Genomic DNA, 15,220 nt, shown 5'->3' with positions numbered 1-15,220 from the left:
TATGGACAGGCTTCTCATACCGAGCCTGCTGTGGTCAATAATTAACCATAGCAAAAAGTTATATAGTCAACATTTTCTATACAGTCAATTTTATTTGTCTGCTCTCATTTCTCAGGAATCAACTTGTTTCTGTAAATGAAGTTACAAGACCAGAACAGTTAATCAAGAACAGAAAGTAGAATTTTTCAGAAAACACAGGCGCTAACTTTACAAGCAATTTAAGACTTAAAGGCTAAAGTTTGACAAAATAATTGACCATGTTATGCTCTGCATGTGAAGGGATATGTCCATAAGTTTTAATGAAGTTTCCATTTTTCACAAGCTGAGTTCTAGCCTACAGTACCTCACAAATGCTTTCCACCTCAAATATTGCCACACTGTAGAAAAAATATATTTCTGTTTTTGGAGACAGGGTTGTTTGTGCATGGACATTAACAAGTACAAAAAATTCAGCAGATAATTTTATAATATTTTCTCTTAACTACAACAGAAAGTGCAACACTAAAAAGGCATCTCCTGCCTACTTAAAATTTCTTATACCTTTACAAAGCTAACTCTGAATGTACACATTACATCCTAGAACACACAAGTAAGTTTGAAAGTGTCCTGGCAGAAGTATGGAAAGCATGCTTACAGCTTTTGTAAGCAAAAAGACACATAGCAAACACCAGCAAAAAGTGATTATGCCTGGAAACAAACACAAATTCATGTCTGAATCTTTACTACTAGTTGAAAACAAAATCCCATGACCTTTGTTGATTCTGCAACTTTATTTGCATTTAAAGACTGGCTGCTAAGCTTCTCATCTGAAGAACCACCACAATCAATCAGGAGTTTCTATCTCTGTTAAAATTAGTCTATCGGATCCAATGGAGACTTATTTAAATTGCAGATTGATCCAGATTGACTTTTGTAGGAAGAGGTCCTGCTTCTTCATGTTCCTCAGTCTTGCATCTAACCACAACAAGTGCAGAGGGTGGGTATCTGCTCAGTTTTTGCTCATTCATGTATTCCAAATCTCCATAGATGCTCAGCTTCTGAAATATTTAAACAAGGAACTTTAAGACAAAGACTCTCCATACTGTGAATAAAAGGAATTTCATTATGCAACTGCATTCCAGGTTCTGACAGCTGCAGCCCTGCCACACAAGCTAACCCAGGCTTTCTGTAACATCTGAAATTCATGGCTGGAACTAGACCTGCATCCAAAAGAAGTATATTAAATCTGCCAGAAAAATAGCAGACACAGTGCTTATGTAACAGCTCCTTTGATTTGCAAATACTGTGAGCCAGGACTCTCTGGGCACCAGGAAAGTCCCCCTCTGATCAGACACTCTGCACTCACCAATACTACGCTGTCACTGTTCTCACTATTGACCCTCCTGGATTCAACCCATACTGGTTTTTACCTATACCACCCAAACCTCAGAATAGCTTTATTCCCAGAGAAATTAGAATCAGCCTCCACTTGTTAAGAGTAATTTGAAAGTTGTCAAGAGGAGAGCACTACAAACCAGAAGACATCCTCTCTGGGCTGCCTGAGTAAGGCTCAGAGCTCCTATGGGCCTCAGGAATGAGCAAGAATTGCTCAGCTATAAAATCATACTTTAAATAAACAAAATTGGTTTGCTAACCACATCCTCAAAAATAAAACCCCCTTTCCAGATGAACTTCCCCCAAATGTTTCTTAGTCCCTAGACAGCTGTAGCATAAAAGCAATATAAAGAATAAATTCAGAATATTGTAAGTTATAAAATGCAGTACCTCAGAGGGAACATACTGCTCCACAGCTGTAGCTACGGTCGCACAACAAATCCAGAGCAGCACCAACACTGACAGGACAAGTGTAGTGGTTAAAATCCAACTGGAATTTCTGAAACGAGAAGGATGTTGCTACATTTCATATACTGAATACAAGACAATAGACCTCTAAAAAGCTTGGCTCAATTTTGACTGTCTTTCCTGCCAATTCATTAGTCTCTTGCTTTTACAGCTACACAGCCCACTGCAGACTCCTGGGTACTCTAATGCCTTTTTAGGATCACAAAAGAGTTGCTGGATTCTGTTATTGGGCCCTAAGCATCCTCTTATTTACAGAATTAAAACCAGTTTTTTGTGACACATTTGGGGTCCAACTCACTGATCCTTCATGTGTAAACTTTTAAAGAGAAAGTAACCAGAAAAAAGGAAAGAAGGATCAACATGCTGATCTTCAGAAAAGCTCTAATAAATATATATTGTGTATTTTCAGCCTGGAAATGAGACATGTCAGTGGGCTTTGTATCAAACAATCCCAAAACAAAATACGAAAGAAGTGCTTTGCCCTGAAACACATCCAGAGCTAATGAACAGGCAAAACACAGTATTGATTAAACAGTTCAGAGAACATACTCAAAAAACAGTGCAGGAAATTATCAATACGTTGTTCACTTGAAATGGAAAGGAAAAATCAAAGTTGGCAGAACACTGTGCAAAAAACACGGGGCCAGTACAGCAAAGTCACACTAACAGTGAGATACAGAACTGTAACTGCTGTGCATCCTGAACCTACAGACTTGTAGCACTTTGAGACCTTGCCACAGTGCTCCACACACACAGGGGAAAGGCCATTATCCTCCTAGTGGGTACAGACATCCAGAACATACGTACACGGAAAGACACTTGAAAAAGCTGTCGTTTGCTCGCTCTTCAAAGAGCCCTCGGAATGTCTGTGAGCCCCCTGGACGTCTGTCTGCTGAGGGACAACAGCACAAACACTGGTCAGGAGAGCCAGGAAAGGGAAGACCCAAAGCCCACACAGTTGGTCTACACAAAGCCTAAAAAGAAGCTTTTAAAAACAACCCCAGCTTGCAGGTTTCCATTTCCAGCAGAGCTTTGTTTCTAGCACAGGCTATGCCAAGTGTACATAGTGCACTCTACACAGTAAATAATTACATTTCAGCTTTCTAAAAATTTGCTTTCATATGCCACCTGTAACTTTATTTTTTTCTTTGCATAACAGGGAACATTTGCATTTACTCTTGCAAAGCACAAAGAACAACTTACAGGCTGTTTTACTCAGTGACAAGGATCCTCTTGTATCTCCAGTTTCCTGATCAAGCTGTGGAACATACTGTACTTCTGGCTTTGACTAAAACAAAATAAGGAGTTAGGAGATCATGCTAGAAAGCTTCCACTGATCTTGATAATTTATATTTTCAGAACTAATACAGAAATTAACCTGAAGACATGCTCCATTCTCCTAACTTTGAATTTTTTCCCCCATTAAACTGGCTCTAAAGGCAGTGAAATACTAGCAAAAACTGAGCACTTCTGATAGTTCTCTACAGCCTTTTCTGTGACTGGAAGAAGCAGACCTAAAGTGAGCAGCCAGGACACCTTAATCTCCGTGAAAAAGGTAAGCACCTGGAATATGACAATTTTGCCATCATCTGCTTGAAGGTAGAAAGTCCATGAGGATGTTATGAAGCTCTGAGCTGAATCCATCATGTCACTCCAGAATGATCTCACCAGTGTCAGAGGAAAGAGGAGATGAATTCTTGGCATCAGGGACATTAACTGCAAAATATTAACATGTTTTCCATTTCTTTTTATATAAAAAGGACAGAAGTCATGTTCTTGCTCAGCCCTCACCCCAAGGGTACATTTCAGTTCTTGGGTTTATTTTCCATTTGAAGAAACTTAAAAAAAAAGAGAATACACATACTGAACAGAAACAAGTAGGTGGTATTTGAAAAACATGTCACCTACTTACTTGCTCTTGCCTTAACTCAGCAAATGGTAACTGGTTCTGGCATCCAAGATGGCAAGCATATTGTTCATCAGATTGGGAGTATGCTTCAGTACAGGCTGCAAGGGAGAAGTTCCCCAAATGAGATGATAAATTCTGCATTTTAGTTAAGAAAACATTCTCAGTATAAGTTGGATCAGAAACAAAGCAGCAGTTAAAAGACTGACAATCCCATTTGCAGGGAAAGATATGGCAATCAGTCCCAGGGTAGCATTTGCTCTGAGGTCTAATGACAGAATCAGAGCTTTAACAGATAAGGGAGATGAAATCTGACTGCAATCAGAGCAACTGAGCAGCAACATTACCCTGGCCGAGCTCAGGGATGCAAGTTTTCATTGATCCTCCCACTATCACTACAGCTTTTCCTCTACATATCACATAAACCATCAAATTTTACCTCAGAGAACAGAGATGGAATCCTAATAAACCCAGAGGGACCATCAGTCCATTAAACCCCTGTGAGGTAACAGCAGAAGTCATGGTATCACAGGAAAATCAAATGAGCATCCCCTGTTAGCACAGAAACTGCACTGAAAGTACTATAGAATAATTTCTTATGAAAAATGAAGCCAACTCTTTGTTTAACAGATAGCTTCTATTCACTGTTGACTAGAGATCATAAAGATCAATAAATCTAATTCAGAGAGAATAATTTAGATTGCTCTGCCCATGGAGAAATCAGGGAGAGCTCTCCCACAAAACTCTAAAGCTCAGGTGGACAATGTTGCAGTAGCACCTGAACTAAAGAATCAAACCGAGTAGCAACAGAGAGGACAGTAGCTCTCCCAATTTTCCAGAGGAACAAATGGACCATCAGAAAGACTAAGAAGCTGGCAGGAAGCATGGCACCAGCAGCTAAGCACTTGAGAGTTCAGCTCATGGCACCTGAGCAGCAATTCCATGCTGCAACTGCCACCAAGGCAGTGTTTGTAGGAGGCATCAGGAGACAGAACTGAGCAGATCAGCCAAGATGTATCTGCCAAGCACAGAATACTCAGTCAGGGCACCCACCAGCAGGTTATAGAACATAAGCCAGCAAAACAACAGCTCCATTAAGGAGAGTTAAACCAGAAATAAGCAACTGTTCCATTACTCTACATGTGCTCTATTGGTACATTACCCTGTTTCATGGCACTCTTTCGTGTGTGGTTTGACAACTAGACTGACATGCTGGATCACAGCTACACACAGCGTGTGACAGACTAGAGCATTAGCCCATTTCTGGAGCAGTTAATGAAGTTTTGTGTCACATTAGCATCTTTGCAAGTCAGGCTTTCTACTTCCCTACCTGCCATCAGCTCCTTGAGCTGGCCATGAGCTCTCCTGTTTCTATGAGCTACTAAGAGGATAAATGCCTCCCTTGAGCACTGGCCTGGTGCGTAACTGTATCAGCAATAAAGATGGAGAACTCCCACCTTTCCTGCTCTGCATAAAACTGTGACTCAGCCGCCTCAATATTACTGGAAGAAAGTTCTATACAATTCCAAACCCACTATTAATTGACCCATAGTACACACCATACCCAGAGGTATTTAAAAGACATGGTTTAGTGGGTGCCTTGGCAGTCCTGGGGAACAGTTGGACTCGAAGGTCTTTTCCAACTTCAATGATTCCACATTTCATCTTCACTGTGAAACTTTTGCTCTAAACAGATAACCCCGAGAGAATTAGTTCACCAGTATTTAAAGGCTTATTCCAAACAAAATGTACCTAATTCCCAAGGGTTTAGCTGTAAGGAAAGCTCAGGATGTAGCCTAAACCATGATTTACAAGGCACAAGATCTGTGTTCTTATTCCATCTGAACAATTCACTTCTATACTTAAGTTTGTCAGGAATAGTAAATGGGACTGATTGTCACATAAAAGGAAAACTATTTGACTGGATTTTTTTCCCAGTCATTTTGTGTTTTGTAGGACAAACTGCTTATAGTAAAATGAAGTATTTCGAATTTATTTCCTGATGACACTTAAGAAATTCAACAACACTAAGGATCAGGTAAGGAGAAATCAACAGAGATTCCTGCTCTCCTCCCTCCTTTACGCCTTCAGATTACAGGATGTTGAAGGAGTTCTGAGGTCTTACCAGAGTCACATTCCTGTTTGGTCCGATTCAAATCGGCGCCATCGTCCACGAACTGGCAAATGGAGAACAGTCTGCAGCCCCTCTGGCAGGCGTACAGCTCCTCTTCCTGGGGAGGCACAACAACAGGCTTGCATCCCTCCAGTCCAGAACAAATTGCCAGAAAACATTTTTTTGTTGTTTGGTTGGGGTTTTTTTTTGTCCTCCTCCTCTCCACCAGACCAACGACCCAGCTAAACATGACCTGAAGTAAACCCAAGCCACAGCTCTGTAACACTGACATCCCTACGGATTTAATTCAAACAGAGCTCTCCATTCTGTGGTGGGCAAACCTGGAACAGCAAACTGTGTTTTGTAATTCCAATCCTACAATCCACAAAGCGAACTTTTTACCAAATGCTGTGTTTAAAACTAAGAGACAGTGCTCTTGGAAAGGAAAAGATTTACCCATGTTTAACCCTACAAAGAGCAGAAAATCTCTGGTATCACTTAGTAGAATCCAGAAGGAAAGGACAAAAAAATCTCTGATTTTGACAGTGATTACAATGTATCTACCAGACTCTAGTCAGAATCACCACAGACCTGTCAAAATAAGAGATTATCTTCTGAAGTACTACACCAGTACCCTGGTTAATTGTTTGCTGACAAACCAGCTTCAGAAACATAAATTTTTTTTATAATGAACTGAAGGGAAAAAGTGCTTTCTCACTGCAACCATTAAAATTAAGCAAATATAGAAATCCTACACCTGGTATTTCTTCTGTCCACAAAGGCAAGGGCACGGATGTGCACAGACTGGGTTCTCCACCTTGCAGAACTAAAGCCTCTGTCACATGAGTGTCCTACCTCTGACCACACCCTGTCACTGACCCGTGAACCAGACCAACGAAACCATCACCCACTCAAATGAGTGCACAGGTGGCAAACAAGACTCTGAATTAATTTAACAACCACCAAACACACCACACCTCATGTACAACCTGCTGTAAATGACCTGGCCACCGCTGAGAGCACCGGTTCGCACACTTTAAAAGGCACAAGAGCAGAAAACTGTGAATATAAATTAAAACTCAACTCTAACACTGACAAGGTGGGTGATGCTGTTGCAGAAAATGTGTTCTGTAATTTAATATCCATAGAAATCAGCTCCAGCAGACAGGTTTCTATGGCAGTCTCGATGAAGTTTGTCTTACTTTCCAGTGACAACTAAAATGATTTCCTTCAATTCCACCAGTAGTTTTGTGACAAACAGAACAAACACTAAATGTAAAGAAAGGGGTGAGTGTATTAGTCCACAGCTCCAACAACACGCACCAAAATTCAAATTCAAAAAGTAACAAAATTCAAAAGTACAATAAAACCCAAAGAAATATCAGCCTTCCTTGAACTTGACAGTGTCCTGCAAGGGAAGTAAACCAAGGCACCAAAACAATGGAAATATATTAGGGTAATGTTTAGCCTTAATTTCTTGGGTTTAGTTCTTCCTCTTCATGTAGGTACCAAAACATGCCATAAGTACACATGTAAATTTACTAATATTCCAAACAACTCCCTGTTACCTGTTTCCGTGGGGATACCAATATCAGCTGCAAAATGCAACTGAATTCCACAGGAAAGCAGGCAAAGCCCTGTTACCCAACCCTGGCACTGCTCTACTTCCCTGCTACCCTCCTGTGAAATCCCAAACATGGGGTAAGAGTTCCACTTGCTACACAGCCACAGCTGATAATGAAGTTTATTGCTAACAGAGAACCAGGAAGGATAAGATTTTGGGTCCTGGATTTTCCAAATTCAGGCCTGCAGTTCAAAGCTGTGCAAAGCCTGAACCAACAGCAAACCCTGCGGTACGAAATTAAATTCCCATCGAACACTATTCCAGTATTTTCTCATGAGATGAAAAAAATTCCATGAAGGCTCTGATGAGCCACTTGTTTGTGTCACCATTTATGCTTCATCCTTCACCACCCAAGTGCCCCACTGGCGCCCTGACTCAGGATCTCTGCCCTGCCACCAACGCAGCTCTGTTTTAGTGCCCAAAATATGCAGCAGCCCAAGCCAAATTACAGCTGCCTCTTTAGGAACAGGAGGAAAAAAAGCAGCAACCACACCTCCCCCCCCCAAACCCACAAAAGCACCCGGGACTGACAAAACCGTGCTTTGAAAACAGCGCTTCACTGGCAAGCTGCAGCCTAACCATCTATTTCTATAAGGAAGGATCTCTCTTTAGGGAAGAGACGGAGCTGCAGGGGGAGAAGGAAAAAAGAAGGGCCGCGCAAGGTCCGGGGGAGACGGTGGGGCCGGGAAGGGCCCGCCCGTACCTTGGGGTAGGTGTGCAGGGGGTAGGTCAGCTGGCAGGCGCGGTGACACGACGCCGTGTTGCCCAGCACGGAGTCGAAGGCCTCGGAGGACGAGGCGGCGGGGAGCGGCCCCGCGGCGACAGCTCCCGTCGGGAGCGCCAGGAACAGCGTCAGGAACAGCGGCAGCACCGGGAGCAGGACGGGGAGGCCGCCCCGCAGCGCCGCCATCTTCGCCCCTCCGCCCCGGCACCGGCCGTCCACTGCCCCTCGCGAGATGTGACCCTCGCCCCGCGCGAGGTGTTCTGGGAGGTGTAGTCCGCGCGCGGGGCACCCCCGGCCATCCCATAGGGCGTCACCGCAGGGGGGAACTACCGGACGAAAATGGCGGAATGGCCGTACTACCCACCGCGCGAGGCTTGCTGGGAGGTGTAGTCCTCGTTGCGCGACAACCTCGGCCATCCTATAGGGTCTCGCACCCGGCGGAACTACCGTGCGGAAATGGCGGGACGGCGGCGGGTTCCGTGGGGGAGGGCGGCCAGGGCAGCATGGAGCGGTTCCTGGTGCGCAGTGCCCGCGGCCCGCGCAGCCCCCGCCCGGCCGCGGCCGAGCCCCGCAGCTGCCGGCAGGTCACCCTCGAGTCCCTCAAGGCAGGTCACCGGCGGGGGGAGCGGTCACCGGGCAGCGCGGGGCGGCGGTGGGAGGAGCGGTGTGTGGACGCCTGCGGTGCCAGCTCTGCACCGAAGTCTTGGCAGCCGTGAGATGGGATCCTCACAGGGAATAGGGAAGTGGAGCTATACAGGTGCAGAGGGCTCTGCTGCTGAGTAGGATGCATCACATCCAAAATATGAGACTCGGACTCTTTGCAGTCTGTTCTGTCAAGGTCCACGGTAAAAACAGTGAAAAACTGTGGATGTGCAGTGTACTTGGGTCTGCATTCGTGTTCCTTAATGCTTTGTTTCTCACCTTGCTGTCTTTATTTTAAATTTGAAGCAAATCTGAGCAGGATTCAGATTCTGCCAGCCTACTAAAGATAATTACCTGCCCCCCTCTTAATCCATTTTCCTATTTAGAGACATTTATACAATGGATTCCTTAAATTCAAAACCCTTCTTTTCTAGCAGACATTTGCTGTTACATGGCCAGAGTTTGGCAGATCAAGGTGAAGCCTCTTACTTTGCTTTCTGGTTACTTCAGTCTTGATTTGCAGAAGGTTTCTAATCCCAAGCAAGTACCCATGCTCCCAGGCCATCGTGTATTCTATGCTCTGGTCCATGCCATGATCAATAATTCATGTGTTGATAACAGCCCCATTAGCTGAGATCACTGTCCTTATTTATCATAAGAATATCCCGCTTTCCTAATGGCTTTTCTCTTTCCCAGAGAGTTGTGGTTGTGGAAGACATAAAACGATGGAAGTCTATACTTGAGCTTCCTGGGCAACCAAAAGAGAACCTGATGGAGGCTTTGGAGGAGCTGAAGAAGAAAATACCATCCAAGGAAGTGTTACTTTCCACTAAAATAGGTATATCTTGTCTATCTAGACTGTGAATATTAGGTTGCCTTATGTCTGCTTGGCTTGTCAGTACAAAATAGACTAGTTTGGAAGCTTTTAAAGAAATTAGTGTCACTGCCAATGAAATATTGATATCCAGCCTGCAGTTTTCAGAGCTGGTACTGAAAAAGTCCAGCTGGTACTGAAAAAGCTGTCTTCTAATTCCTCCCAGGCAATACCGCATCACCCCTTTTTGTGGTCAGATTTTTGAAGAGCTCTTCTTGGTCCCTGTGTGTTTTATTCCCTCTCCTGCTGTCTGTCAGAGTGCTCTCTTGCCACCCAAGGCGTGGTTCATTTATAGAATTTGGCTGAATCCACTGGACGTGTGAGAAATTCTCCTCAGATCACCCAGAACTGCTTCTTGCATCCCTGCCCTAAGGAATCCCCAGCAGATGGGCAGCTCCCGTTAGAGCCATTAGAGCAGCCGCATCTCTAATCACAGAGCCCTTGAAAAGGAGAAGCGATCCGCCCTTTTCTCCGTCTTCTGAGCTGTGGTTTCATTTGCCATGTTCAGGCTTTATTCAGGCTTTTCTCGAGGTTTTTCCCAGTGCCTGCCTGCAGTCGGCTGGGCTGGAAGAGCCATCGAAGCCTAACAGTGACATCTCCTGGCCAAGAGCGCTTCTGGTCAGGGAAAAACACCCCTCTGAAAGCAGGAAGCTCTCTTTTGTCTCCTCGCAGAGAAAAGCCTCTTTTGCACTGGCCCTGTCGATGGGAAAGATTCTGCTTGGAGTCACCGTGGTGTTAAAATGCCACAGCCGTCATCAGCAACATCTGCTTCCTTAAGGGAGTTTCCAGGTGAAAACCAGCATTTTTTGTAGGCCAAGCTCACAAGCTTTCACCAGATCCAGGATCTGTGTAAAAAAATCAGCATAGCCTTGTTACATAAGTGTCACTCCACACCTTGTTGACTTGGGAAGGGAATTTTCACAATTCCTTGCTAATTGCTCAGGCAAAAATCACAGCAGAAGCCAAAGAGCGAGAACTCCATGCTTAATGGCTAATAAATTTATATCTGTGTTTGTGTCAGTGCTCTGGTTGTTTTGCTGACTCTGCCTCAGTTAAAAATGTGTGGCTGCTTTAGCCCTGATATGATTTGGCCAGTGTCCATTGTATTTTGCCCACCTGCCAATCCCAAGGGAGCTGTTCCTGTTTTCCAGGTCACACAGTGAACAAGATGCGCAAACACTCCGATCCTGACGTGTCTGGCCTTGCCAAGGATATTTACACAGAGTGGAGAACCTTCATCAGGGACCACTCCAACAGGCCCTCAATCGAGGTCAGGAGCGATCCCAAGTCCGAGGCTTTCAGGAAGAACGCACGGAAACTGCTCTGTGAAGCCCTGGATTTGGAGGTAACGTTCGGAGCCATTTGCCTTTAGCTCAAGGAATTACTTCTTGTAGGAACAAGTTAAACCTTTCCCAGCCACAGCTACTGCCAAGCTGGTCCTGCCTGCAGAGTGGGGACAAGACCAGGTGACCTGTTCCTACTTTTAGTGATTCACAGCACATCCCTATTTATGACCAGCTTGGTTTTCAAGGCAGATAATTTTATTTTGGTTGTTAACCAAGTCAACGTGCTAATTGTAAGCAAGGTGTATTTGCTCTCATTTACATAACCAGTCAACAGATCAGTTGTGCATCTACTGCAGTTGGGCTATACAAGAGAAGGAAGTTAATAGAACATGAAGTTTTTCCTACTACTCAACAGCTGTGAAAGCAACAGTGGGACCTTTTGGGTGTTTTCTAATTAAACATTTGTAAATTTAAATCTATTGCAAAAACAGAGACAAGGTTGAAAGTATATAAAGTGGTGATAAATACCAGATCCCTCAGGTATCTTTAAGTAAATGAACAGAGCTTTGCTGTAAGGCTTAATGACTAGTTTGCTTGGTCTATGAAATGCCATAATAATTATCCTTTTTAACTTATCCATTAATTATCCTTTAAATGGCAAGTCAAGTGATAAGCACTCAAGAGTTTCAAAGCTATGTGTTTTCTAGCTGTGAGAACAACCTCTCCAGCTTCCAGTGCATCTGGATTGGGGCAGCACAGAAGGATGGTTTGCCGTAGGAATGCCTCAGAAAGGTGGGAGCTCACTTTTGCTGGGTCAAACCTAGTACTCAGAAATCACATCTATGCATGGTGATAAGACTGGAAGTAAAGTCTAAATCTGTGGAACATCAAGACTATGGTACCACTCTAAAATGAGTAGAACTGGGTAAAGCAGAGCTGCCTCTGGATAGGACTCACCTGAAAGCACAGCGAGGAAGAATAACCTGTGGGTACCACCACATGTGCAAGCAGAGCTCACAGCAGGACTTAAACTGCTCATAAAGGCAGAGGAACCACAGAGGTCCAGCAAATGGGGAGCAGGGACACCTGAGAGGCTGACAAAAAGGAGAAGGGAAGGTGGGGCTGAGGGAATCCAAGGGACTTTTAAGTGATGGGTAGCAAAACCGGCATGGGCAAAGGACTCAGAGGAATACCACCTGGCTAACTGGAATCTCCTGCATGCAAAGCATGGGAGATTCCCCCTCACAAAAGGGAAATGAAACTAAAAGCATTTCTTTAGGGGGGGGGGAATTTTTTTTTCCTAAACTGTGCTAAATTACAGGTTTTGGCACATGTTGAAGCAATAACTACATAATTAACATTTAGCAAATCCCTTTCTGTGTTCTTAATTACACCTCCTTCTACACACAGAGGGCCCACATTTCCCTTTATAGCACAAGGCAGAGTTGCCAAGTGTTTGGCACATCTTAGAGTTGCTGTTGGAATTAAGTTTAAAATAGTATCCAAGGTACTTTCTATCAGCAAGACCAAAAGTGAGCTTTATGGAGACAGTACAGCGTAGTCTATAATTGCAGTTGAGCTTGATACCCAAAGCTTGTCACAGATTAGTTTCCTGTTGTGATGGCAAAGTACTGCCACCCAGCTGGAGATGGGGACATGTTCCTTGCTACTGACCATGTCGCCTTGTTCCTTAATTGCTGGGGTGGAATTAAATTGCTCTTCCTGTTACACTTGTGATGGGAAGTAGATTTCCTTGAATCTAAGCTGATTAATGAAGAAACACTGAAAAGCACCAAAGTCCAATTTCAATCAGCTGGTCTCCTTATTAAATGTAAAGATCTAATTTTATACTTTGCTGTTTTCAGATTGATCACCCACTGGCTGAAAATATTGAGCGAGAAGCTTTTCATCTCTCTTCCCGCCTCATTAACGCGCCGTATTGCAGGACAGTGCGAGCTCTTGTCTTCTCATTAAAGCACAAACCTGAGATCCGAGCTGAAGTCAAGGCTGGCACACTCACTGTCCCTGCCTTTGTACAGAACCATAAAAAGTGATCCCGAGTCAGAACCTCCTGTGCCTACAGCTCCGTAGAACAGGGAGCCCCTTCTGTGGCGAGGGGAGCGCAGGAGTGCTGACAGTGTGACTTGACTCTCCAGCACCACTCCATGAACAGGGCTGCTGGAGGGGAAAACTAATGATGGAAGTGGTGCTGTAAATCTGACTTGGTAGAAATCCATGTGGGTTTGTTGCAGGAGAAGTTTCTTCTGCTCTGCTGTATATTTTCCATCCTTGCTGATTCACTTGGTTCTTCTTTCTGCCCCTTTGTCACGGCTCAGTTTAGCTGCATCCCTGATGTGGATCCTCAGGTGGAATCAGCTGAATAACATCAAGGAGCAACTCTGTGCTGTGCTGTTGGGAAATACTGGGAATTCGGGATAATTGGTCCACGGGAGAAGATTCCTAGTGGATAACTGCAAATTCTAGTTAGCCCTAAATCATCCACATCTGCTGCAGCTGGGCCCTGCCTGTGGCAAGAACTGTTTTTCCAAGCCAGGTGATTTTCCTTTGCAACATTCCAGAGTTGGATGCAAAATGGGTTTCAGTAACTTGCTCTCTATTATTCCATCAGCTCAGTCATCCTGCAATTTGGGGCATTTTCTAAAGCTCTGGAGTGAAAATCAAAATGCCCCAGAGTATAGGTGCTATCTGATGCCTCTGCTGTTCAATGAGCAGCTCACTCAGCCTTCCATACCTCACTCATGATTTAAATGTGGTGCTTGTTCCTACTGTAACGTGAAAAAACTTGTAATGAATTTTCTAAATAAAATTGGGATATAAGAAAATTATTCCTTTTGAAGGCTTTTTTTTCTTCCAAAAGGAACATGGTTCAGAATGATAACATGAACAGATCTAAGCAATTAACTATTGTTTAAATTCCTTCCAGTTATTAAAAACTGGAAATCTTGCCTCATACTTGGTCTGATTACTTTAGTGCCACAAGTCATCTTGTTCTCCATAATCTGTGACAGACATGGTGTTTGTATCTTCACCCTAAAACGTGACTGTCTTTACTTGGATCTGCTAATTACTTTTTTCCATTGCAGACAATGGAAGAAACACCCAAAACTTACCTGAGGTGTTGAACTCCATAAATTTAATTAGGTAATTGCAGGTTCTCCTAAAAATATCTAAACCCTGTTTTGTTTGCCTGGGCCAGTGCAAGACCATTTTTTCCTGTACATATTGCAAAGCTATCCTCAAACAGCTGACTTTTTTGAAAACAAACATTTCATTTGTAGAAAACTGATGTTAGGTGTGTTGGAGGCAGAAGCTGGCAGTATGGATAATATGTCAGTGAAGACCTAACACTTGTTGACCAGGCTGTAGCAAGAGATGTGAAACCCCTCAATTTACTTCTTACAAGTAATCAGCTCCATTTCCCACTTAAATAGCTTTGAGCTGCACAGCTGTAATTGAATTCATGTATCCTGGACTGTCACAGAGGAGGTTCAGGATCAATGAACGACCCAGCTTTTGCATCAGAGCTGGAACACCAAGACCTGCAGTATTTATTTATTTTCAGCTTTCTGTTCCTGGTGCTGGGCTGTTGTTTTCTCTAGTTAGGTAGCATGCGAGAAGCAAAAGTCCTGAAAATTAGGAACTTCTGGTCTAATGAAAGCCAGGGCAGAGAAGTTTCCCACACGGTCTGACTGTGCCAATATTTTTCACTTAAGAATTAACTTCAGGGATGCAGAGTTACTGTACACAAGCAGAAAACTCTCCTATAAATTTCCTCTATTTAATGGCTAATGTTTTTGCCCCACTTGTTTTCAAAGGGACTCAATTGTATATAGCTCCAGGTCCAGCTCTTTTATCTTGATGTTAAAGCTGGCAGTAACATTTGGGCTGAGGATTCACAGACTCACCTTTGCATAAAACTGACTGTCTGGAGGAACTGGAGAAGAGTCTGGAGGGTTGGACTCAAGACCCACAGGACAGGAGGAATGCAGAGAACTAGGAACCACTTTAAGGACAAAAACAAAGGAAGGTGGAGAAAGAAGACAAAAACAGAGATGGAAAAGCAATAGGCCAAAAAGGGCTTAATTTTCCCAAAGGGTGATGCTGAATGTGACAACAGGATACTTGATATCTGGCAGTAATTAAGTTTTTAATTAGGCTTTAAAAAACAGAGTCCCCCCCTTGGACCAA

At 43.7% G+C, this 15,220-nt stretch overlaps 2 protein-coding genes across 4 annotated transcripts; one reads left to right on the top strand and one right to left on the bottom strand.

The window, feature by feature from the left end:
- Positions 1-72: 72 nt before the first annotated feature.
- Positions 73-8,641, bottom strand: TMEM59 (transmembrane protein 59). Of its 2 annotated transcripts, none has more exons than XM_064665180.1 (8): positions 8,189-8,641; positions 5,874-5,979; positions 3,755-3,849; positions 3,406-3,558; positions 3,046-3,130; positions 2,650-2,734; positions 1,765-1,873; positions 73-1,037 (listed from the first exon to the last, which is right to left on the bottom strand). In XM_064665180.1, exons 1-8 carry the CDS (start codon positions 8,624-8,626, stop codon positions 882-884), a joined length of 1,227 nt encoding a protein of 408 aa, XP_064521250.1. In that variant the 5' UTR covers positions 8,627-8,641; the 3' UTR covers positions 73-881. The 2 variants fall into 2 exon arrangements, with proteins under 2 accessions (XP_064521250.1, XP_064521252.1); XM_064665182.1 differs by having other exon boundaries at positions 2,650-2,731.
- On the top strand, positions 8,602-13,857 carry TCEANC2 (transcription elongation factor A N-terminal and central domain containing 2). Of its 2 annotated transcripts, none has more exons than XM_064665192.1 (4): positions 8,602-8,818; positions 9,552-9,689; positions 10,877-11,070; positions 12,877-13,857. In XM_064665192.1, the coding sequence occupies exons 1-4, from the start codon at positions 8,713-8,715 to the stop codon at positions 13,063-13,065; spliced, it is 627 nt and encodes a 208-aa protein (XP_064521262.1). In that variant the 5' UTR covers positions 8,602-8,712; the 3' UTR covers positions 13,066-13,857. The 2 variants fall into 2 exon arrangements, with proteins under 2 accessions (XP_064521262.1, XP_064521261.1); XM_064665191.1 differs by having other exon boundaries at positions 8,606-8,814; positions 9,548-9,689.
- The last annotated feature ends 1,363 nt before the right edge of the window (positions 13,858-15,220 follow it).

The sequence above is a fragment of the Pseudopipra pipra genome, chromosome 9 (genome assembly GCF_036250125.1).
Source record: "Pseudopipra pipra isolate bDixPip1 chromosome 9, bDixPip1.hap1, whole genome shotgun sequence".
Taxonomy (NCBI): domain Eukaryota; kingdom Metazoa; phylum Chordata; class Aves; order Passeriformes; family Pipridae; genus Pseudopipra; species Pseudopipra pipra.
The sequence above is the reverse complement of the archived record's forward strand: the minus strand, read 5'-3'. Positions and strand labels throughout refer to the sequence as shown.